The sequence below is a fragment of the Mastigoproctus giganteus genome, chromosome 4 (assembly GCF_048544385.1).
Source record: "Mastigoproctus giganteus isolate SK-2022 chromosome 4, ASM4854438v1, whole genome shotgun sequence".
Taxonomy (NCBI): domain Eukaryota; kingdom Metazoa; phylum Arthropoda; class Arachnida; order Uropygi; family Thelyphonidae; genus Mastigoproctus; species Mastigoproctus giganteus.
This window is the reverse complement of record NC_143578.1, coordinates 236,832,313-236,856,063: the sequence shown is the minus strand read 5'-3', so window position 1 is coordinate 236,856,063 and position 23,751 is coordinate 236,832,313. Positions and strand designations below refer to the sequence as shown.

Below are 23,751 nucleotides of genomic sequence, written 5' to 3'. Positions count from 1 at the left end.
AAGTCTATTTCTTTGTTTGGCAATGTTATATGTATTATCGAGTTTATACGTATCTGGGTATGAAAGGATTTGGTTCATTTTTTCAATATATGTACTTTTATTTAAGATCACTATGGTGTCTCCTTTATCTGCTTTCTGTATAATAATATTTCGGTTATTTCGTAATTTATGTATGTCTGTTAGCTGCTGTTTATTTATATTAGATTGCGATTGGAATTTTGATTTTAAAATAGAGTTAGACTGATGTATTATGCACCATTTTATCAGGGTGATGTTCTAATTTGGTCTGGAGTTCTATAATACAATCTTTAGAAGGATAATTGTTGTCTTTGATGGCAAAATTAAAACCATATTCAAGACCAGCAAGTTTAGCGGAAGTAAAAGGTTGTGAGGAAATATTGACGGTAGATATTTTTTGAGGATTGTGTGTTTTCTGAGTAAGGGTGTTCCATTTTTTTACTGTGCCTTTGTTCAATATCTGTTACGGTGGCTCTAATGCGTGTTTCATTATATGTGGTAATACCATCCAATTATTTGAGAAAATAAATCCCATTACTATTTCCAACACAGATAATTTAGCATCCTTCGATATAGTATCCCTATACACCAATGTACATCTACCAACCGCTCTACAGGCGCTACGCGATTTCTTAACCGATGATAGCACCCTAATCAATCGTGCCTCTCTCTCTCGATCAATAGCATATTGGAACTTACTTCATTTCTCTTAGATACTAGACATTTCCGTTTCAATAACCAAATATATCAACAAATATTCAGTTTACCTATGGGATTAGGGATCTCAGCCCACCTATCCGAAATATAATTAGCCTCCACAGAAAACCAAATTTTACAACCTTACCCTACAGAGTTAAAATTATACACGTGCTATGCTGATGACGTCCTTATAATTGGTAATCAAACTATAATTGATAACCTTTTTACTAAATTTAATTCCTTTCACGATAGATTAAAGTACACTCTTGAATTAGAAGAAAATGGACAATTAAATTTTCTTAACCTTACCATATATAAAAGTGACACTCAACTCAGAACTAGAATTTTCAGAAAAAACACCCACACCGGAAAATACTTACATTATGAGTCACACCACCCTTTTAGCACAAAAAAAGCTGTCCTGTACAATCAAATATATACAGTTCAACACAAAATCATCAAATACAGTTCAACACAAAACGTCTTATCTAATGAACTTCAATATCTTACAGAAAAATTTATATCCAGGAAATACCCTTTACAGTTAATTCAAAAAACTATTTCCAATGTCCAAAATAATATTAATAATCCATCCAAACATAACACACATAACAATTTACGCATAGTTCTTGCTTATCACAGTGACCTTGTAGACTGTTTCGTTGAATATTTGCAAATACAGTAAACCCCTGCTATTCGAGGGGGTTACGTTCCTGAGAAATGTCGCGAATACTGAGTTATGGCTCTCATAGTAATAAAGGGGTTCCGTTCCAAAGTATGAAATATATAAGAAAAACTAGTCTAAAATTTTGTCTATGTATGTGTTATATGTACCTTCATAATATGACTATGTACATAGACAGTACATAGTGAAATGCAAGCATATGGCATCGAAATGAAAATAAGAAACAATTTAATATTAAATGTAATATTTATTAGAAATTTTAAACAAATCTTTCAAACCAGCGTTTTTGCTAGCTAAAAAACTTATTATGCCAGTGCTATCACCAGTTTCGGTAAAGTGTTGATGAAGGAGTTTAGCCTTTTCACGAATGATGAGTGAACTTAACGGAATTTTATTTTGAGTTCGGTCTTCTAATCACAGATTTAAAGCTTTTTACATTTTTTCTAATTTAACATCACGAGTTACAGAGCAAATTTTTGAAGAAATTAGCGCGTTTTCACGGACATTACGAAGATTTTTTTTCTTCCGATTTTTTGATTGATCGTACCGTTGACTCATTGATTTTATATTTTGCCACTGAGGAGACACTTTCACCATTAGAAATTTTATATAATAACTCAATTTTATTCGCTAATGTAATCATCATTTTTGATATTTTCACATTTCTCTTGTTATTCGTAGCCATATTTTTGTAGGGGTTAGAAAGAATTTGTCCACAATAAAGGCACTTTCTTCCGTTAACACACTCGAAAAAGTCTGTTTTACACTGCAAAATGGTAGATTTATCACTTTTGTAAACATATCAATTTATAAATTGATAAATTTATTCAATTTATAAGCGTATAAATTAAAAACAAACGATGAAACCTCCCATGGCAAGCACATAACACATACTGAACAAGGATTAACGAGAAACATCCACGCTCACGATTTTGTCACCCCTCACCCCCCACCCCCCACCCGCTGAGCGCTGTTTTGACCAGGAAAGATAATTTTAGTCACGCCCATGTTTTTTTATGGCGGAAAATGTTCACGGCGCTTTAAAATTCAAACTTTTTTAGGTTTCATTTTATATTAAATCGGCGATCGCGAATACAGATACCACGAATAGCGGGGGTTTAGTATACTGACATTACACTCACATTTTCAACATACAATAAACTAGGATCCCTGTTTAATTCTTATAAAGAAACTTATAAATACCAAATCTGTGATTTAAACAATATGCCAGCAAAAATGTAATTCATGCTATATCGGAAGCACTACTTCAAAATACGGCTCTACAAAAACATCCAATACATGAGCATACTATCATTATAATAGCTTTAGAACTGGACAAGCAAATACAGAACTAACCTTACATGTACAATCCCATAACCACACACATTTAGCAGATTCAGCAACCTCCATTATTAAATTACAATCTAGTTTCAGAATTTATCAGTATGAAGCCCTTACCATAGAATGGTTTCGGCATCAATCTAAATTAAACGTATTAAATGCAAAATTACCCTACAACCTCTCCTCGGTTTGGAATCTCACACACCTGAGATTCCCACGTGCATCAAAGAGCATCACGGGAACTTAGAGTTCTATTAAATACACGCACTCTCTTTCTTCACTATTACCAACTGAAGACGTTAATAACAAAAGCCTATTGTTACGGCTATTGGTCTCTTGATTATACTCTCATAGTTCCAATTCTTTTCAACTTTAATTCATGACAACCAAGGATGAAGACTCTATGCCTCCATAGCCCAGTGGTCAGGAGTGGGAGTGCAAGTAGCACATGCTCTTTGAGTAGACCGGGGTTCAAGCTCCTGAGTACTAAATACGGTCGATCTGCCGACCAGCATGGCAGATTATGGTCCATTTCCTTCAGCATGAATTGTTGAGGAGGCTTCCATCCTGCAGTGGGTTGATAATGGCTGTAGTTTACTTTTTTTTTTTTTGACTTTTATTTCCTTCAGCATATTTTAACTCCATTCAAAAATTTACGCTCATCCACATTAAATTCAATTTTTAGCCTATTTCCATCTTATTCACTCTAAGCCCAACTGCAGATTATATTAAGGTAAGTACTGAAAATTAAGCTATTGCTACTATTTATTAAGTCAATTAAATCAGTACCCTAAGGAATCCTACAATATTTATTTAATTATTTGATAATGAATTGACAAACATCTTCAGAAATATTTGTGAAAATCAAATCTTCATTATAACAAAGGAAAGGAGAAAATAAATTTATTCCCCATACATGTATTAATTAAATTAAACATCTACAATTATGAAAATTTAGACTTTAATTAGTAATAGTAATAGTAGTGGAAAATGATGCAAGAAAGCAAGCTTATATAGAATCAGCAAAAAAAAACAAAAAAACTACACACTTCAACCATCCATACCCTCCAAAAATTTGTCTAGTTCTTCCCTGAATTTATTCAAACCATCCACTTCCACAACAGATGGAAACCTCTTCCAACAATCAATCACAGGCTGGTTGAAGGCAAACTTCGGCACATCTAACCTGCAATCATCCTTCTCCAATTTCAACCAGCAAACCAGTGTAGTTGCTGAGCTCTTCTGTCAAAGGAGCACTGTCAATAATCAACAGAGCCTTGATATATGGAGGGGAATTTTGTGCACTTCAATCTGATAATGCTGATGCTCAGGGTTGATGTGAGATTACTTCTCACTGATTTTAAAATTAGTCAGAGGTAATCTCCTGTGTGAACCATAATAATTGACTGTGAGTGAATGCCTAACATCCTTTAGCACTCAAGGTCACCATGGCTTTTCATTACAGCACTCTTCAGTTGATGTCTACCATGGTTATGCAGAGCATGGCTGAGATTTTCTTCTTGTTCAGTTCTCTTTCAGGAAGGCAGCTCAGATGAATATAGTGCTGAGTGCTTTCGGGGTCATGAATGCTAAAGAAGTCTGGTCTCATTGGCATCATATACCTGAGCTAAGCACAGTCCTGAGTTTTTTGGTCATGTTTGCACATGCTAAATCACCATGTAGATGATCCATCTGCATGTAACAATTCGACTCCCAGTGGATTAATTTTCATAAAATTTTATATACGATGAAAACAAATATATGCACTGGGGAAAGATTTGTTAATCTATCCCAAATGTCATAAAAATTGGACCAACAGAAATTGGCAAATTCCCCCCCCCCCTCCTTAAAATTTCAAGTTATTTTTACATATAAATGGAAGTATGTTTCAGGTGTTTGGTTATAACTACATAAGGAAAAGTCAGACTGACATCAAATTTTCAGTGTATTATCTTTTAGTCTTTCGAGTTTCAGAATCAATTCCAATTTAGTATTCTCCGAGTTCTCCCCCCCATATGTCGGTTTTTGATGTTGAGAATTACTCAAAAAGAAAACTCAGATTAATACTAAACTTTCAGAATATGTTCCACTGGTCCCTAAGGGGATTTAGGACTAAATGAAATTCCATATACCTCTCACTTCACTGAGGCATATATGGAATTGCTATGACACAACTTGTTTCAAGCTTTTGTAGCAAGTCCCACCTTTTAAATAAATGGCAGATTTGTTAAATCATTAGAATAAGTCATTTTCATGTGTAGTTGAGGGCCCAGAGAAATTCAGAGGCCTGCTGTATTAATACCTACAGGGAAGAAGGGAAACACATAAAGAGAGGTTTTTTTTTTTTTTTTTTTGGCTGGTGTAGCAAAAGCATCTGGCATTCTTGCACTGTATAGTTACTACTAAACAACATTGTGAGGTGATGCTAAGCAAAACCTCTATATATTATTATTATTATTATTAGTAGTAGTAGTGATGGCATATCATGCAAGAAATCAAGCTAGCTTATAAAGCATCAGTAAAAAAAAAAATAAATAAAATCCTACATCACTTGTCTATTCCTTTCAATAATTTGTCTAGTTCTTCCTTGATTTATTCAAACAGTTCACTTTCACAATAACAGACAGAAGGTTCTTCACACACACACACATCTACCCTGCAACCATGCTTCCTCAATTTGAATTTATGCCCCCTCATATGTGTAGTCTTAGCAAGAGGAAGAATGACAGTTCTTGACTACTGCAACAAGCTGTCTCCACAGGTAGTTGACACTGACAGTTTGGAGAAATTCAAAGGTCAACTGGATGATTACCTACATGAGGAGGGAAGTGCATAATTTGTATTTTCTTATCTTTAACTTTTTTGGCCAATACAGCAAAAGCCTGTAGCTTACTTGCACTATATGGCTAATACTAATACTAAGAGGACATTCCATGTTTGTTCATAATGAATTCATTTGAAATGTGAACAATAAACATTAATTAAAACAGGTGAATTGTTATGAAGTGAATTTTATTGTGTCAAGAGTATTATATTAATAAGATAAACTCCCACACAACAGAACTATGTAATACTTTCTGGATTCCATTTTGAATCCTGTAATCAGGCCTAATCAAGTCTGTTTAGACTGTTTAGTTGTTCATACTGGGCAACTATATACTGTGTAGAATGGAAAGATTTTAATGCTATTTCTAACTCTACTTCTACCCTGTAGAGTTAGGAATAGCATTCAAATCATTCCTTATTACATCTGATGACAGGATTTGATGAGGAATCCAAAAATATCACCAATTATTAATAGTTCTACTGTGTGGGAGTTCAATTTACTTTATGTAATACTTTGTGCACAATAACATTTACTTGACATGGTTTATTTAGCATTATTCACATTTCAAATTAATTCAATATATACAGGGTGTCCAAAAAAATGTATACACACTTTATCAGGTCTTAACTCAGTAACCTTTCTTTCTTTTTCAGTTGAAAGTTGGTGGTAATAATGGAGAAGACCAGACTTACATTTGAGCAGTGGAAATTTGTGTTGTGATATTGGAAGTCAGAAAATATCAATGAAGTCCAGAGATAGTTTAGGAGTGAATACCACACTGAACCACCAACGAGTTTCAAAATTTTGCGTATTCGTGATAAGTTTAAAGCGGATGACTGTGCAAAATGTACACAGGCAACGATCACGAAGACCTCGCACATCCACGAGATCACAAGAGGTGCTGGAACTTTTCCAACAAACACCAAGGAAATCTGTCTGACAAGCTGTCATGAAATGGCAATCCCCAAATCCAGTGTGCATAACATTTTAAAGCATACAAAATGGAAAAGGTACATTCCAAGATTAGAGCAGGCCCTGAACAAAGATGATCCTGATTGTAGGGTTGAATTTTCCAAGTGGTTTTTAAGAAAATCTGCAGAGTACGCTCTGTTTGCATAAGATTTTTTGGAGTGATGAGGCATCATTCAAGTTGAATGGTACAATTAATCACCACAATTGTTCATACTGGGCAACCAAGAATCCAGACATTACTGAGAAACAACGTTTGAATTTACCAGGCATTACAGTGTAGTGTGGATTATCATCCTTGGCTTTGATGGACCATTCTTTTTTGATGCAACTGTTACTGGTGCTGTTTATCTCAACTTGCTACAGGAATCAATTGTCTTACACATTCATGAGCTATTTGAGGATGATGATGAATTTTATTTTCAACACGATGAGGCACCTCCCCAGTTTCATTGCAATGTTAGGCCTTATCTGGATGAAACTTTCCCAAACAGATGGACTGGACAAAGAGGCAGTGTTGAATTCCCTCTGCGTTCTCCATATCTAACACTATTGGATTTTTATTCATGGGAATACCTCAAAGGTAAAGTTTATGCCACAAAACCAGCAACAATCGCTGAATTACAGCAAGTTATTGAAGGAGAATGTACAGCAACATTTACATGATGATTAGGTGATGTATGCAATTCAGTTTCTTGATGATGCAAACAATGCCTGGATAAGAATGGAGGACAATTTGAACACTTGTGTTAATGCATATTTTTTTCTCACATTTTTTCTTCGTTATAAAATTATAAAACTGAATTTATGAAAATAAACATAGAAGTTATTAACAATCAAAGTGTGTATACATTTTTTTTGGACACCCTGTCTATGTTTTCAATTGTTCTCAGATGTATTAAAATAGTTATAAGGTTGACTTTTTCATTGATGATTACTTCTTATCTTATTTGTGCAAAAAAGAATAGATGGAATAGGACCAAGATATATCTGCCAGGGGCATACTCACTTCATATTCATAAAAAAAAAAAAAAACCACCTTTGTGATTTCTTGGTATTCTAGAAATAGGGAGACTCCAGAATCAGGAATGTAAATAGAATGTTTTAATAATTCATTTTTGTAAAGTGTTTTTTCTTTATTTAAGGCTTATCTATTTTTTTTTTCAACAAACTTTCTAATACTGCCATTTTGTTTCCAATAGGTCATGATACCACTTATACATACCAAAGGTTCTCAAAAAAATTTTTTTACCTACCACATGTTTTTGCTAGTTCAAGTGCTGCTCGACTATCTTCTAAGCTCCCACCAGTAACAATTATCTGAAAATTTAAAACTCATATTAACAGTTATTAATATATATATATATATATATTAATATATATGACAATTTTATATATATATGGCAATTTTATATATATATATATACAGGGCGATTCACTACCAGTGCGACAAACTTGCAGGAGGTGTAGGGGGCACAAAGATGAATTGGAATCACATAGCATTGCAGGGTCCGAAATGCCTTCGTCATGCGGTAGAGGATGTTGAACGGGAGGTCGTGTGAACAGCGATCCCACTGTAAGTCAGCATTTGCGAACTGTTTCTGTTGAAGAAACCAAGTAGCAAAAGTCCTCCGGAGTGGATAATCCGCAGGCTCCAATGACTGGATGCGCTGCAGATGGTATGAACTCACTTAGTTTGTTGACAGTATCATCCATACAGTGGATTGGGAAATACCCAATCGTTGGCCTATCGCTCGAGTACTTGTACTTGGATTGCCTTCTGCAAGATGTAGGACATTCTCCTCATTGTCTGGCATCCTCGTCGTTCACTCTCGATTCATGGTACCTCTCGTGAAACAACCAGTCTCACGTAACCTTCTGTGCACATGTGCAAAAATCGTATGATGAGGAGCACACCTGTGTGGGAAACGTTCCTGGTACAAGCGCAGAGCGGTGCCCATTACAGTCCCCAGCTCCATACGCGAGGTGCATGTCGGCCAGTTCAACGTTTAAATAGTCGTCCATCCTACTGCCTCGGGAACCGGTTCGCAAATGCTGACTTCCAGCGGGATCGCTGTTCACGCGACCTCCCGTTCAACATCCTCTACCGCATGACGAATGTATTTCGGACCCTGCAATGCTATGTGATTCCGATTCATCTTTGTGCCCCCTACACCTCCTGCAAGTTTGTTGCACTGGTAGTGAATCACCCTGTATATATATACATATATATATATTAATATATGACAATTATATATATATATATATTAATTATATATATATATATATATATATATATATATATATATATATATATATATATATATATATATATACAGGACTCACCGACTTACAGAAATTCAACTTTACATAAGTTTTTACCGGCCGGTGCACACTTAAAAAAATTGTGGAAACGTATTTTGCATCCTGTAGGAATAAATGGAGGTATCGTGAAAATATCGTAATTTGAACCCATAACACATTTTTTTTTTTTTTTTGTAATTCGTTCCAAGTCCTTGGAAGATGAAAATTTTGCTATATTACCAAGCTATTTATTTCTCTAAAAGATCATATTTATAATGGAAATTGTGCTACCCTTTCATCGTTATCATATGTTCCCATTATAAGAATCAATTTTGAACGCTTTTGTAATATTTTTCTAAAGCATGTTTCTGGAGGTCACAACAAAAAACAATAAAAACAATTTGCATTTTTCCGGTTTATTGGGCTTTTCTGTTAGTGCATCTAATTATAAATGGATAGTAAACTCGATCTTCTTGCATTTGCAATAATTGTGTGGGTTTTTACACTATTATGGTGAAATGTGTTCCCCTTCACTGAAATCTTCAATCATATATATAAAAAACAAATTTTCAGATATTTCTCTTCATTCCTATTTATGTATTACAATGATGAAGGGAAAGCAACCAACGAAAAGTGCAAGTGGTGGTAGTGCCAGGAAATGAAACAAAATTGATTTAGAAATGAAGATGAAAATGATTAAGAAGTATGAAGCAGGTCAAAGTTTGTCATCTATGCAAGGCAATTAGGTCTCACTGCTTCAACAGTGAATACTATTTTAAAGAACAGTGTGTGTATAATCACATCTGGTGAGTATGGGCTTGGCACACCCAGGGTCCTGAGCTGGATATCATTATTCTTCTCTTTCTTGGTGATTCCCTTCTACTTTTGACTCTCTCTCTCTCTCTCTTTCTCAGGGTTACTCAGGAACTTTTTTTTTTCCAGGTGCAGCATAAGCCTCAGGCTTCCTTGCATAATATGGATATTAATAATAATAATAATAATAATAAAAGAACATGTCTAAGGATCCACGCACTTAAGATCAACAGTGATCACAAAACAGCAGGTGCCTCCGTAGCCAGGTGGGCAGGAGCAGCAGTGCGTAGCACACGCTTCTTGATTAGACCGGGGTTCAAGCCCATGACCACCAAATACGGAGGATGAGGAAAGGTCAGGGAATGACCACCGCATATCCTCGGAGCAATATGGCCTTAGTTGCTAATGCTCCTAAAAACCAAGTAACAAACAACAAACAAAACAGCATTCAGGTGCTGTATCGAAGATGGAACAGTTGTTGATAATATGGATGGAAAATCAGATTCAGAAGCGAGTGAGTCTAATGACCATTCAAGCAAAAGCAACAAGTATTTATAAAGATATTAAGGATACGTATGGTGAACCCCAACCCCAGTTCACGGCAAGCAAAGGGTGGTTTAATAGGTTCAAGCATCGCGCTGGTTTCCACAACGTTAAAAGTATGTGGTAAAGTCGCCAGTGCTGATTCTGTAGCTGCAGAGAAATTTTGTGATATGTTGGAAAAAATTATTGAAGAAGGCGGCTATTCAACGCAGCAAATTTTCCAATACAGAGACTGCTCTGTATTGGAAAAAAATGCGGGATCAAACATGCACTGTCAAAGAGGAAAGGACAGTGCCAGGTTTCAAGGTGTCAAAAGATAGGGCCATGCTCTTGCTTGGGGCTAATGCAGCCGGAGATTACAGATTAAAACCACTGCTTGTGTTCCATTCTGGAAATCCTCGTGCATTTAAGGGCATCAATAAAGCCACCCTACCCGTGCATTTCCGATCGAACTAGAGAGCACAGATAACAATATCTCTGGTGAGATATTGTTACACAGATAACAATAACTCGCCTGGTGAGATCGGCAAAAGGGCGTCCTTATGAAGAAAGACTTCGAATATGTGGGTTGCAGAGTTTGGAAACTAGACACCTTAGAGGAGATTTGATTGAGGTGTTTAAGGCTCTGAGAGGCATCAGTAAAATGAATGAGGACAAAATTTTCAGGATTATAAATGATGCTAGAACTAGGGGACATAAATTCAAGTTACGGGGGGAAATGTTTAGATTGGACTGCAGGAAGTTTTATTTTAGCCAGCAAGTTATAAATTACTGGAATAAGTTGCCTTCATGGGTGGTAGAGGCCGACAGTTTGGGGAAATTCAAAGGTCATCTGGATAGTACTTTCGGGTAAGGGAAGCGCATAGGATGATAGGATTAATTTCCTTTTTATTTAATTTTTAATTTTATTTTATTATTTTTATTTATTTATTAATTATTATTATTTATTTATTTAATTTTTGTTTTTATCATTGTTTTGTTCGGATTTTTTTTTTTTTTTTTTTGGCTGGTGCAGCATAAGCCATAGGCTTTCTTGCACCATACGGCCGTTACTAATACTAATACTAATACTAATACTCTCTTTGAGGATTGTTTTAAATGCTGCTTCATTTCTGAGGTCGAAAAATATTGTAAAGACAACGACGTTCCTTTCAAGGTTTTGCTTCTATTAGATAATGCTCCTGGACACCCTACACATCTAGATGATTCAAACGTGAGAGTCATATTTCTACCGCCAAACAAGACTTCACTCATCCAACCTATGGATCAGGGTGTTATTTTGAATTTAAAAGCATGCTATTTATGCACATTTGCTCAGGCAGTAGATGGTGAGAAAAATTTTATGTTAAGAGACTGTTGGAAACCTTACGATATTTACCACGCCATCTTAAACATTAATAAGGCCTGGGGGAAACAACTAAAAGTTGTTTAAATGGCACATGGAAGAAAATATGTCCACAACAGACACATAAGAGGCTTCAAAGGATTTTAAAAAGACAAATCATATGAAGAGGTTACACATAAGATTGTAAAGGTTGCAGAGCTTCTTCAGTTGGAGGTTGATACCAAAGATGTGGAGGAGTTAATAGAGGAAGAAGAGAAGGAATTATCTAACGAAGAACTTATTAACTTGCACGCAGTGATAGTGAAAGAAGAAAATGCTGACAAAGCTCAAGATGAACCAAATTAGGAGCTGGGATGCTTCATCACCAGAGAGATGGCAATGGCATTTCATGAAATTGCATTGGCAATGGCAAGGTGTGAGAAGATGGATCCTGACAGCGAATGATTCTTAAAAGTTAACAGAGGGGTGAATGATATGCTTGCTTGTTACAAAGAAATCTATGGCGAAAAGAAAAAAATCACCGGTCCAGTCATCCATTAATATGTTCTTTTGTAAGGTCGAGTGGCTGACCCCTTCTAAATCTCCACAGCGGTGTACTTATCAGCTGAAGATGTCGATTCTGGCAATGATGCTCAAGAGGTAAAACTTACTGACGTTATGCCTGTCTCCTCTCTTTTTTTGTAATTTTATAATTTTGAAAATTTTTTAAAATTGTACGCTTTTGTAATTTTTCCTGCGCATGAGATAAAAAAATTGAATAAATACAATAAATAATTCTATTTACATGTTTTTCGAACATTTCTTTTTTGATTCAATCAATTCAGCGAGCATAGTTGCGAGTGCTACACAAGCATGGGGGAAATTCCGGCACGTAGCATTACGGGGAACGCAACCCTTATGTAAGTCGGAGAGTTCCTATATATATATATATATATATATATATTATGTGAGGTAAAAGTTAGGTAAAAGTAATAAAAATAAATAGATATGGCTATGTAGCTATCATTAGAGGCAGCAAATGCACATCCTCCACATGATGCCTAATTATATCTGATAATTAAAATAAATATGATATTTAAATAAAATCATCAGCCAGTAGTACGGCAATAATGCAGAGCGAAATGAAACGCAAAATAATATAAATAAACAAACAGGGAAGGGAAAGTAGAGATAATAGGACAAAAAGGTAGTCGATAATCCCCTATATAATTTAGTCAATTAAGTCATTAAACCCAATTAATAGAAAACGATATAAATTTAAATAATGCCAATTATAAATAATTTAGCGGTACCGCCCTTGAAGGTACCAGTTCCAAAAGACGTGAAATATCACCTAAAAAGGGTTAAAGAATCTACCAAAAAACTAAAATATCAAAATAATGCATTATGTCAGTGGTGTGGCTCTGATCAAGAGTGCTGTCTGTTCTATAGATTATTTTTCGCTGCATAAGGACCACCGCCATGCAAATCCTCTGCATTGGTTTATCTATCGGAGAATGGAGGGGTGGTTTGGTTCTTCGATATTTCTGCCTTTGCGATGATTTGTATGACGATTGAAATGCAGCGATTCCATGACCATTATTGGCCTCGTGGTCCTCTGTCGATATGGGGCATGATGGTCAGTCTATTATTTTGATATTTTAGTTTTTTGGTAGATTCTTTAACCCTTTTTAGGTGATATTTCACGTCTTTTGGAACGGGTACCTTCAAGGGCGGTACCGCTAAATTATTTATAATTGGCATTATTTAAATTTATATCGTTTTCTATTAATTGGGTTTAATGACTTAATTGACTAAATTATATAGGGGATTATCGACTACCTTTTTGTCCTATTATCTCTACTTTCCCTTCCCTGTTTGTTTATTTATATTATTTTGCGTTTCATTTCGCTCTGCATTATTGCCGTACTACTGGCTGATGATTTTATTTAAATATCATATTTATTTTAATTATCAGATATAATTAGGCATCATGTGGAGGATGTGCATTTGCTGCCTCTAATGATAGCTACATAGCCATATCTATTTATTTTTATTACTTTTACCTAACTTTTACCTCACATAATATAAATTAGTGGTAGTAGTGGGTTGATATGCTAAATAAGCAGCACCTGTGCCGCCATCTATTCTTTTCCTTTCTATTATATAAGCTGGTTAAGCTTGCATTATGTCAGTGGTGTGGCTCTGATCAAGAGTGCTGTCTGTTCTATAGATTATTTTTCGCTGCATAAGGACCACCGCCATGCAAATCCTCTGCATTGGTTTATCTATCGGAGAATGGAGGGGTGGTTTGGTTCTTCGATATTTCTGCCTTTGCGATGATTTGTATGACGATTGAAATGCAGCGATTCCATGACCATTATTGGCCTCGTGGTCCTCTGTCGATATGGGGCATGATGGTCAGTCTATTATTTTGATATTTTAGTTTTTTGGTAGATTCTTTAACCCTTTTTAGGTGATATTTCACGTCTTTTGGAACTGGTACCTTCAAGGGCGGTACCGCTAAATTATTTATAATTGGCATTATTTAAATTTATATCGTTTTCTATTAATTGGGTTTAATGACTTAATTGACTAAATTATATAGGGGATTATCGACTACCTTTTTGTCCTATTATCTCTACTTTCCCTTCCCTGTTTGTTTATTTATATTATTTTGCGTTTCATTTCGCTCTGCATTATTGCCGTACTACTGGCTGATGATTTTATTTAAATATCATATTTATTTTAATTATCAGATATATATATATATATATATATATATGTATGAGAAGTATTCTTACTATTCTTAAAAGTGCACAGAATCACTTAATACCCTGTCCCCGCTCTCATAGTTAACATGTATGAAAAAGATTGTACATATCACAGAGAAAATTGTTATGAAAATAAAATTTAACTGTTTTTAGTATTTTTATTTTTTTGGAGAGAAATTTGAAAATTCTGTAAACCTCTTCTAGTCATTTTTGCTTCGGTATGCAATTTTAAAAAAAATTGTCGTATTGGCATGCGTGGAATATAATGAGGAAGAAAATTTGATTTATAAATAAAAACTTTTTCTGCATCATAAAATAAAAACATAAAAATGATTGAAGTGAACATTTTACTGAAACTTTTTTTGGAAATTTGCTATCAACAAAATACTTGCAAGACATATTTTATCCCACTCATATGTATAAGAAAATATGTTTAGAAAACAAACTTTGTACCATTTACTAATTTTAGATATTCACATACAAGAAATGATAGTGAAGGTAAAGAAAGCCAACACGAGATTGATGAGAAACGTCAGATAATTTACGCAGAAAATTAGTTTCCCGATACGGCACTCTAGCGCTGCTCGCTCGGTAAACAGACGGCAGGTGTTATCGGTCTGGAGCAAAGTCGAGAAGGATATATTGATTGACAGGTGGGCATGGCAAATGATGTGCTGATTGGTGCGAGAACACAACACACAATAACATCGGGTTAGTATCATTTTAGTAGCACTAATGGTAACTTGTCCTAATGAACGCTTTCCATAATGGTGAAAAAAGGTCAGGTTACCTCCACCTGAATCCCATGGGAGCTTAAACCCCCCCTCCGAGGTGGAGGGGGTAACCTAACCTTTTTTCTTTAGAATCAGTCATATTTAGAAATACATTCATAAAAAAATTTATTTTTTTATAACTATTTTTATTTTCTTATTCAATAATATGTCCTAATGGTGAAAAAAAGTCAGGTTACCTCCACTTGAATCCCATGGGAGCTTGAACACCTCCAAAAATGAAGGGGGTAACCTAACCTTTTTTCTTTAGAATCATGTGGACTAGCGCATAAATTAAAATATTTTTTTATTATTGTACTTTTATTTTTAAAGACACTCGTGCGGATACACACGTATCATAACGTCAATCAACACCTCAACAGCTATTCATTATATATATATATATATATATATATATATATAAAACCTTTTTCTTTTCTTATATTATTTCCTAACCTAACGTTTAAGGTTAGGTTAGGTTAAGGTCACTAAATATAAGGAAACTGTTTCTATTATTTCCTAACCTACCATTTAAGGTCAGGTTACAAAATATAATGAAAAATAAAGAAACCTTTTCCTTTTTTCATAACCAAACCTAAATCAACAGTATAGTAAAAACAATCATGAACTCCAAAAATCTGCTTTTAATAATGAGAAAAAAACAATGAAGAACATAAAAATGAACAGAATGAAACTTTTAATTTAGTTTTCATCAAAAAATCAACCAACGTTTTATTTTCCTTACAAATTTCTTCCATCTTTAAAAGATCCATCACTACTATTACCTGTTTACCGTTCATTACAAAAATAATTATGCACCGTTCTTTACTCATAAACACATTACAATGCCAACCAATGACTACTCAGTAGCTTGTCCTCTGTTGCACCCACCACCAATCATTTCATCGTTTGCCACGCCTACTTGTCAATCAATATATCCTTCTCGATTTCGGCTCCAGACCGATAGCACCTACTGTCTGTTTACCGAGAGAGCAGCGCTAGAGGCTGGTGTCGAGAAACAAATTTTCAGCGTAAGTTATCTGACGTTTCTCGTCATTCTCGTGTTGGCTCTTTACCTTAGCCGAAATGATTTTTCACTGTCTTATTACTATTATATAGTGTTATGTCACATTTATTAGATCAGTTATTCACAATACTAACACTATTACACTAATTATTAATAACCATGATATGACAATAACAAGGGTCTTCATTTCAGGAAATACCTAACTGATATTGATTTCTCTGTTTCTCCTAATATCCCACAATTAAGCAAAAAAATAACTCACATTACACAATATATTTTTTATATGCAGAAAATGCAATACTTGTATATTCACTATTCTCCAGATAAAAAATATGTGGTTAGTAAAAATAACTTTTTCATATCAAGTATGACCTCACCTCCAATGGGCTTTAATGATATCAGTGAATATCTATCAATAACCCTTTTAGGGGCAATTTTTACAAAGTTTTGGTAATCTTGTTCTCCAGTCTTTTTGTAAGGTTTCAGCTAGTTTTCTGCTTGAACTAGGACATAACGTTCTCACTCTCAATTGTTATTCCAAACATCACAAAGATATTAAATTGTAGCCTCTTGGCTGGAAATGGCAAGTTTACTACATTAGTTTCCTCAAATCACAGTTGTACTGACTGTGCTTTGTGACATGGAATCTTGTTAAGAAATGACATACTGCTTAAGAAAAGGCACAATTAGTATTAATACTATATTAGTATTAATAAATGATGCAAGAAAGCAAAATTTATACAGCATCAGCTAAAAAATATATATATATACACTTCACTTGTTCGTTCCTTTCTTTTAATAATCTGTGCAATCTTTTTAAAATTTTTACTAGCAACTTCCATAACACTAGTTGGAAACTTATTCCAACAATCAATTACTCTCTGGGCTAAAGGCAAATTTTTACATATCCATTCTGCAACATCCTTTTCAATTTAAATTTATTTTCTAGTGCATGTGTTGCTCAAGAAAGAGTAAAAGAGAAATAGCAAAAGAGAAAGAGCCATCAGTATTTAGTTTAATCAGTTTGTTTTTACCTTCTTAAAGCCTTTTTTTTTTTAATGTACAACAAAATATGAAAGAAAGAGATTAAATGACAATTCTCCAAGCTCACAGGTCCATATATTCATAATGCATCTAATGTTTTTAGCATACCCACTTGTCCATTTGACCACACATAACAACTCGACACTAAAGTTGTTATGTGAATGATTTTCATGAAATTTTATATTTGGGACTTTTAAAAAGATTCATCAAACCATTACAAATTTCATTAAAATGGGGGATCAACAGAAATCTGGCAATTATTATTTCCTTTTTTTTTTTTTTTTTTTTTTTTCCATCCTTGTAATAATTTTACTCTGAATGGATGGATTTTTATAAAATTTTATATTTAGGCCTTTTAGAAAGATTTGTAGAATCATCAAAATTTGCATTTAAATCAGACAATAGGAATTTGACGACTATTAATTCTTTGTTCATCTGTAACAGCTTGAATTCCAGTGGATGGAGATTTTCAAGAAATTTTATATTTGGACTTCTTAGAACGAACTGTCATCCCTTCCCAAAATTTCATTAAAATCAAACCAACAGAAATCATTAATTATTTTTTTCATACATATCACACATTGTAGTTGAAATACTGGAAATTATGTTTGTTGCCATGCACTGGTTGGAGGAATGAATAGGCAATGCAGAGGTGGATGTAGAGAAACAACATTTTCTTGATTCGTACTTAAGTCATTGCTTTTACTAATTTTTTTTGTTATAAATCATGAATTTTTGGTGCACCAAAATGTAATGTACTGGTGTACATTACTGTGTGCACAATTTGGCCTAAGTTTATCAAGCCTACTGAATAACTTGTACATTCAAACTGAGGAGTTATCTGAAGAGTTATAGCAGGTGGATTCTCTGACCACATTGCAGGCAGAAGTTTAGCTAACAGGTCTGTAATTACTCATGTCACTCTTTGTGAACTGGAGATACACATGCACATCTCCATTCCACTGGGACTTCCCCTGAATCCAAGGAAGCTCTAATTATGGCTAAAGGTTTGCTTAGGATCTATCTAATATAATTAGATAGATTCCATTTATGCCAGGTACCTTTCCTATATTTAATATCAGCAATTTCTCTTCCAATTTCCTCTCAGTTATTACAAAATCATTTATCGCCTTGGTAGAGTATGATAAACTTCTCGCATCCACTCCTCTAAAGAATTACTCTTGTGTGAATGTAGATGCAAAATACTTTTTGCATCTTTTAGCATTGGCATTAGTAAAGGCACATGATGCAAGAAAGCAAGTTTATATACCAAGCCAAAAAAAAAAAAACCCTTCTCATTTCACCCATTCACTCGCTTCAAATGTTTGTCTAGTTCTGCCTTGAATCTATTTAAACTATCAAATTCTACAATCACAGATGGAAGTTTGTTCCAGCAATCAACCACCTGCTGTCTAAAGACAAACATCTGCACTTCTATCCTACAATTGTCTTTCCTCAATTTGAATTTATGTCCTCTCAGGTGATTATTCTGAGCAAGAGGAAGAATCCCATCAGTATTGAGCATGTGCAAACCATTCAAGGCTTTATACACCTTAATCAGATCACCTAGCAGGTGCCTAGTCTCCAGACACTGTAATTTGCAAAAACTTAAACCTTTCTTCATAAGAGCAACCCTTTGTTCCATTCACTAATCTTGCTGCCCTTCTCTGTACGCGTTCCAGCAGCTCTACATCCTTCTTAAAATGAGGCCTACAGACCTGTATACAATACTCAAGGTGTGGCCTGACCATTGCCTTATACAGGGGGATAATCACCTCCTTATCCCTAGAAAAATTCCTGTATATCATAGACAAGACAACATGAGCAACTCTTGCAGATTGTCTGCACTGATCAGAAAACTTCATATCTTCCTGCACAATTATTCCCAGGTTCTTTTCATTCACTATCACAGTTGATACATTACTCTGGGGGTTACTGCTTCCCATATACAGTACTTTACATTTGTCAATGTTATAACATTATTCCACGAAGAGCAGTGTCCATTGATTACCACTCTCTGTCTTCTCCCACTCAACCATCCCTTTATCCATAGCACCAATTTGCCTCCAATGCCACATTGCTCCAATTTGTGCAGCAGTATTCCATGTGCAACAGTATCAAAAGCCTTTCTAAGATCCAAATATATGATAGCAAAATTATTCTTTGCATCCAGTTCCTTTGTGACCACATCATAGTATCCAATGAAATTGGTCAGACAAGACTTCCCCTTAACAAACCCATGCTGTGTCCAAACTATAACTGAAGTCTTGTCTAGATCATCCTGCAGTGCTTCTTTAACCAGTGCCTCCATTAATTTCCCTGGAACAGAAGCTAAACTAACAGGTCTGTAATTACTTGTATCACCCTTTGATCTTCCTTTGTGAGTTGGGGTCACATTTGCACATCTCCAGTCCATGGGTACCACCCCTGAGTCCAATGAAGCTCTCATAATTATGGCTAAGGGTTTGCTTACTTCCTTTGATATAACTGGATAGATCCCATCCACCCCTGGTGCCTTTCTTATGTTTATCTTCAACAATTTCTCCTCCACTTTACTCTCAGTTATTACAAGATTATCTAGCTTACTGCCAGATTTTAATTCACCTCTAGCATTCCCCTCCCTGAATAACTTCTCGTGTGTGAACGTAGAGGCAAAATACTCATTTAATTTGTTAGCTACCTGAGTGGGATCATCAACAGTTGAACCATCAATATCAAGTGGACTAATCTGATTCATCCCCTTCCTTCTAGAATTTACATAAGTAAAGAACTTTTTGCTGTTTTTCTTTACATCCTTTGCCAAAGATTTCTCGTAATCTGCCTTGGCCTGCCTAACCACCTTTGTGACTTGGTTACAGACCAGCTTATATCTATCATAGGCTGGCCGTAACCAAGTCATAAAGGAGGTTAGGCAGGCCAAGGCAGATTATGAAAAGCCTAGTAGCTTCCAAGATTAATTCTTTGAATGCTTCCCATTTTGAATTTGCTATTGGTAATATCATCAGTTGGCCTTATTCAGCTTGTATATCTACTATAGGCTTCTATATCACCTGACAATTTTTATGCACCCCATGCATTTTTTTTCTCTCCAATGAGTCTCATTGGTTCATCTGATATACATTTAGGTCTATGCCTTGAATGGTATTTTTTAGTTAGTATGAAAAGTCTATTGTTTCTATGATTATTTCTTTGAATGCTTACAATTTAGAATTTGCTAATGGTAACATTATCAGTTGGTCCTACTGCATACAATTTAAAAACTGTCTCAGACCACCACTGTAGTCACCTTTACAAAAGCAAAAACTCTTCACTTTACTCTTAATGGTAGTTACATCTTTAAGTAAATCCTACATCAAAACACTGTGATCACTGCCAGATAGTGGTTCTTTTATCTGCAGATTCTTAATGTATGAATAATCACTGCTGATAATCAGATCAAAAGTATTACTCTCTTTTTGCCTCTCTAACATGCTGATGTAGAAAACAGTCATCCAATAAATTCACAAATCTTGCTAATGTGCAAGTGACCAATTCACAAGTTCCAGTCAATAACTGAAAAGTTAAAATACCCCATTATAAGACATTCTGATTACTGGCCCATTCTATTTTTCTGCTGTGCAGTTGCTCATTGCACTCATCAGAGTCATTGGGCCTATAACACTCCTACTCTCATTTTTGCTTTCCCAGTGCTAATATCATACCAAACTGACTCAGCATTGCATTGGCTGCCTATGATAACTGGATGCAGTGACTCAAACTTTATGTGCTTCTTGACTAAGAGGAAACCCCCCCCCCACCACTGTTGTTCCCTGGGTATCCTACCAGTATGCATTGTAATTTCCATATTCAAATTCTGCATGCCTTATATCTGAGTGACACCATGTCTCTGATATTCCACAATTTCTGCATTTGTTGACCCAGTACTTCAAATTTATTTACTATTCTCCTAGCATTAGTGTACATGAATGCACTTGTTCTTACACTTAGTTACCCTAACACAGCCCATGTATTTACCTGTTTCATGATGACTCACAGGAGGCCTTGAAACAATCTAGTACCTTGCTTTTCAGGCAAGGTACTGGGTTATTCCCTTTGCCTGGGGCTATTATCAACCTATTAATCCATCTCTCTCTCTCTCTCTCTCTCTCTCTCTCAGGGTAACTCAATTTTTTTTTTTTTTTTTTTAAGTGTAGTATCACACGTATCAATTGTGTGGTACTGCACTGACAGTGGTAGAGAATGAAAAGGACCTGGGGGTAATTGTGCAGGCAGATATGAAGTTTTCTGAGTAGTGCAGACGGTCTGCAAGAGTAGCTCATGGTGTTTTGTTAATGATAAACAGGAATTTTTCTAGCAGGGATAAGGCGGTGATTATCCCCTTGTATAAGGCAATGGTATGGCTACATCTTGAGTACCGCATACAGGTCTGGAATCCTCATTTTAGAAGGGATGTGGATCTGTTGGAATGGGTGCAGTGAAGAGCAAACAAGATTAGTTGAGGAGAAGAAAAGGGTGTTCCTACGACGAAAGACTTCAGTTCTGCAAATTTCAGCACTTGGAAACCAGCCACCTGTGGGGAGACCGAACTTCAGTGTTTAAGGCTTTAAACGGTCGAGGAAATTAAAATGCTAATAGCATTCTTACACTTTTCGCACAACACACATAAGGGAACAAAAATTTAAATTGAGGATGACTGCAGATAGATGCGCAAAAATTTGATTTTTTCAAGGGTATTTGATTGTTGGAACAAACTTCAATCTGGTGTTGTGGAAATAGATAGTTCGAATAAATTTAAGGAAGGATGATTAGACAACTTATTAGACGGGGATGGATGGGCGATGCAGGAAGGTTTCTTCTTTTATTGCTGATGCTATATAAGCTTGCTTCTTTGAATCATTTGCTTTTTTTTTTTTTTTTTTTTTTTTTTGTCCTCACTTTTTACCATTATATATGGGGTCAGTATTTTTATTGTTTTGGCGTGCAATTTTTACGGCCAGATGCACTTCCTGATGCCAACTCTCACCCTTTATCCGGGCTGGGGATATGCGGTGGTCATTCCCTGACCTTCAGCTCCCTCCATATTTGGTGGTCATGGGCTCAAACCCCGGTCTAATCAAGAAGTGTGTGCTATGCACTACTGCTCCTTCCCACTTGGCTATGCCACTACTAATACTAAAAGACTAAGTGGAGTTGTATAATTTTAGAATTACTAGATTTGAAGGAAGAGAACTATTACTGCCCCTCCAACATACTTAAAAAAAATGACAAATGGCAAATTAGTTTAGATTACTAATATAAATGGTATATACATGAATGAAATTGTAGGCTAAGTAATTAATATGCTGTACGTTGATGTATATGAAATAAAATTTTATAACACTGCAATTATATCATGATGATAAAAAGAGAACAGGACTACTGTCTGTGACAAGTCAGTAAAATATCTCTAAACTATAAGAATTTTATTAATAAAATTAGCAAATGTAACAACTCATTTCCTTTATTTTTTAAATTATTCACCACTGAACCTTACTTTTCTTTATTTATTTTACTCTTTATCTTAATAACATAGTATAATTAATTTTGAAGACTGCACATAAATTATGGAACTAACAAAACCTTTATATTTGTGTGTGTGTGTGTGTGTGTGTGTGTGTGTGTGTGTGTGTGTGTGTGTGTGTGTGAGAGAGAGAGAGAGAGAGAGAGAGAGAGAGAGAGAGAGAGAGAGAGAGAGAGAGAGAGAGAGAGAGAGATGTGTAATTTTAGTTTTCCTCACTTCATTATAGGTTACAGCAGTTTTAAAAGAAAAGGCAAATGATACACAATTTAATAATTTATTTTAATTCATACTCTTTCAAGTCCATTTGCTGTGGCTCTCTTCAGAACTTCATGTAGGTCATCACTGTGCTTTCTTGTTCCATTATAAATTCCTCGGAACATGGGATCTATAATTGAGAATGGTGAAAATAGTAATCATATCTCACAAACAATTAAATCTTATCTTAAAAGTTCACACCTGTTTTATGCAATATATCAACATACAGAAAAAAATTAGTTTCATGGTATTAACATACTTTTAGGGAAGATATAGCACAATAAAAGTTAGACACGTTTTTAACCTATTAATTTTACTTTTATATCTGTACTTCTATGTAAAGTGACATCACTCCCATTACTGATGTTTTCTCTTTGACCTTGGAATAGAAAGCAACACTGTTCGAAACTACTCAAATTCTTTTTTTTAGTATTGATTAAAAATTACAAGTGATAACTAATATTTATTTTTTATATCTTTATCTTTTATATCTAGTGGCTATAGATAAAGGCAGGGCAGATTAATACGTTATGTTTTTATGCTAATTTAGGTGGAAAAAGGGTATAATTATTTACCTCTCAAAATTAAAAATATAATTATACTGTGCTTTTCTCTAACGAATGGTACTGGTTACCATAAAACTAATTAACAAAAGAGCGGTAAAACTCATGCTATTCATAAGCATTTTAATATGTATAACACTAGCTCAGTTTAGAAGTAAAATTTAAGTTTATATTTCTTATGTTACTTCTTTCGACTTGATAACATACTATATTAGGTATGTTAATTTGTTATTAA

At 34.9% G+C, this 23,751-nt stretch overlaps 1 protein-coding gene across 1 annotated transcript in view; it reads right to left on the bottom strand.

Annotated features, from left to right (window-relative positions):
• The window catches only part of LOC150087518 (deoxyribonuclease TATDN1-like), a 119,926-nt gene that overhangs the window by 74,895 nt on the left and 21,280 nt on the right, over positions 1-23,751 (bottom strand). Inside the window, exons 3-4 of the mRNA XM_090372512.1 lie at positions 22,989-23,083; positions 7,796-7,859 (exon numbers count right to left, since the gene is read on the bottom strand). Of these exons, the coding sequence (XP_090228638.1) occupies positions 7,796-7,859; positions 22,989-23,083 (159 nt within the window). The remainder of the gene's footprint in view (positions 1-7,795; positions 7,860-22,988; positions 23,084-23,751) is intronic.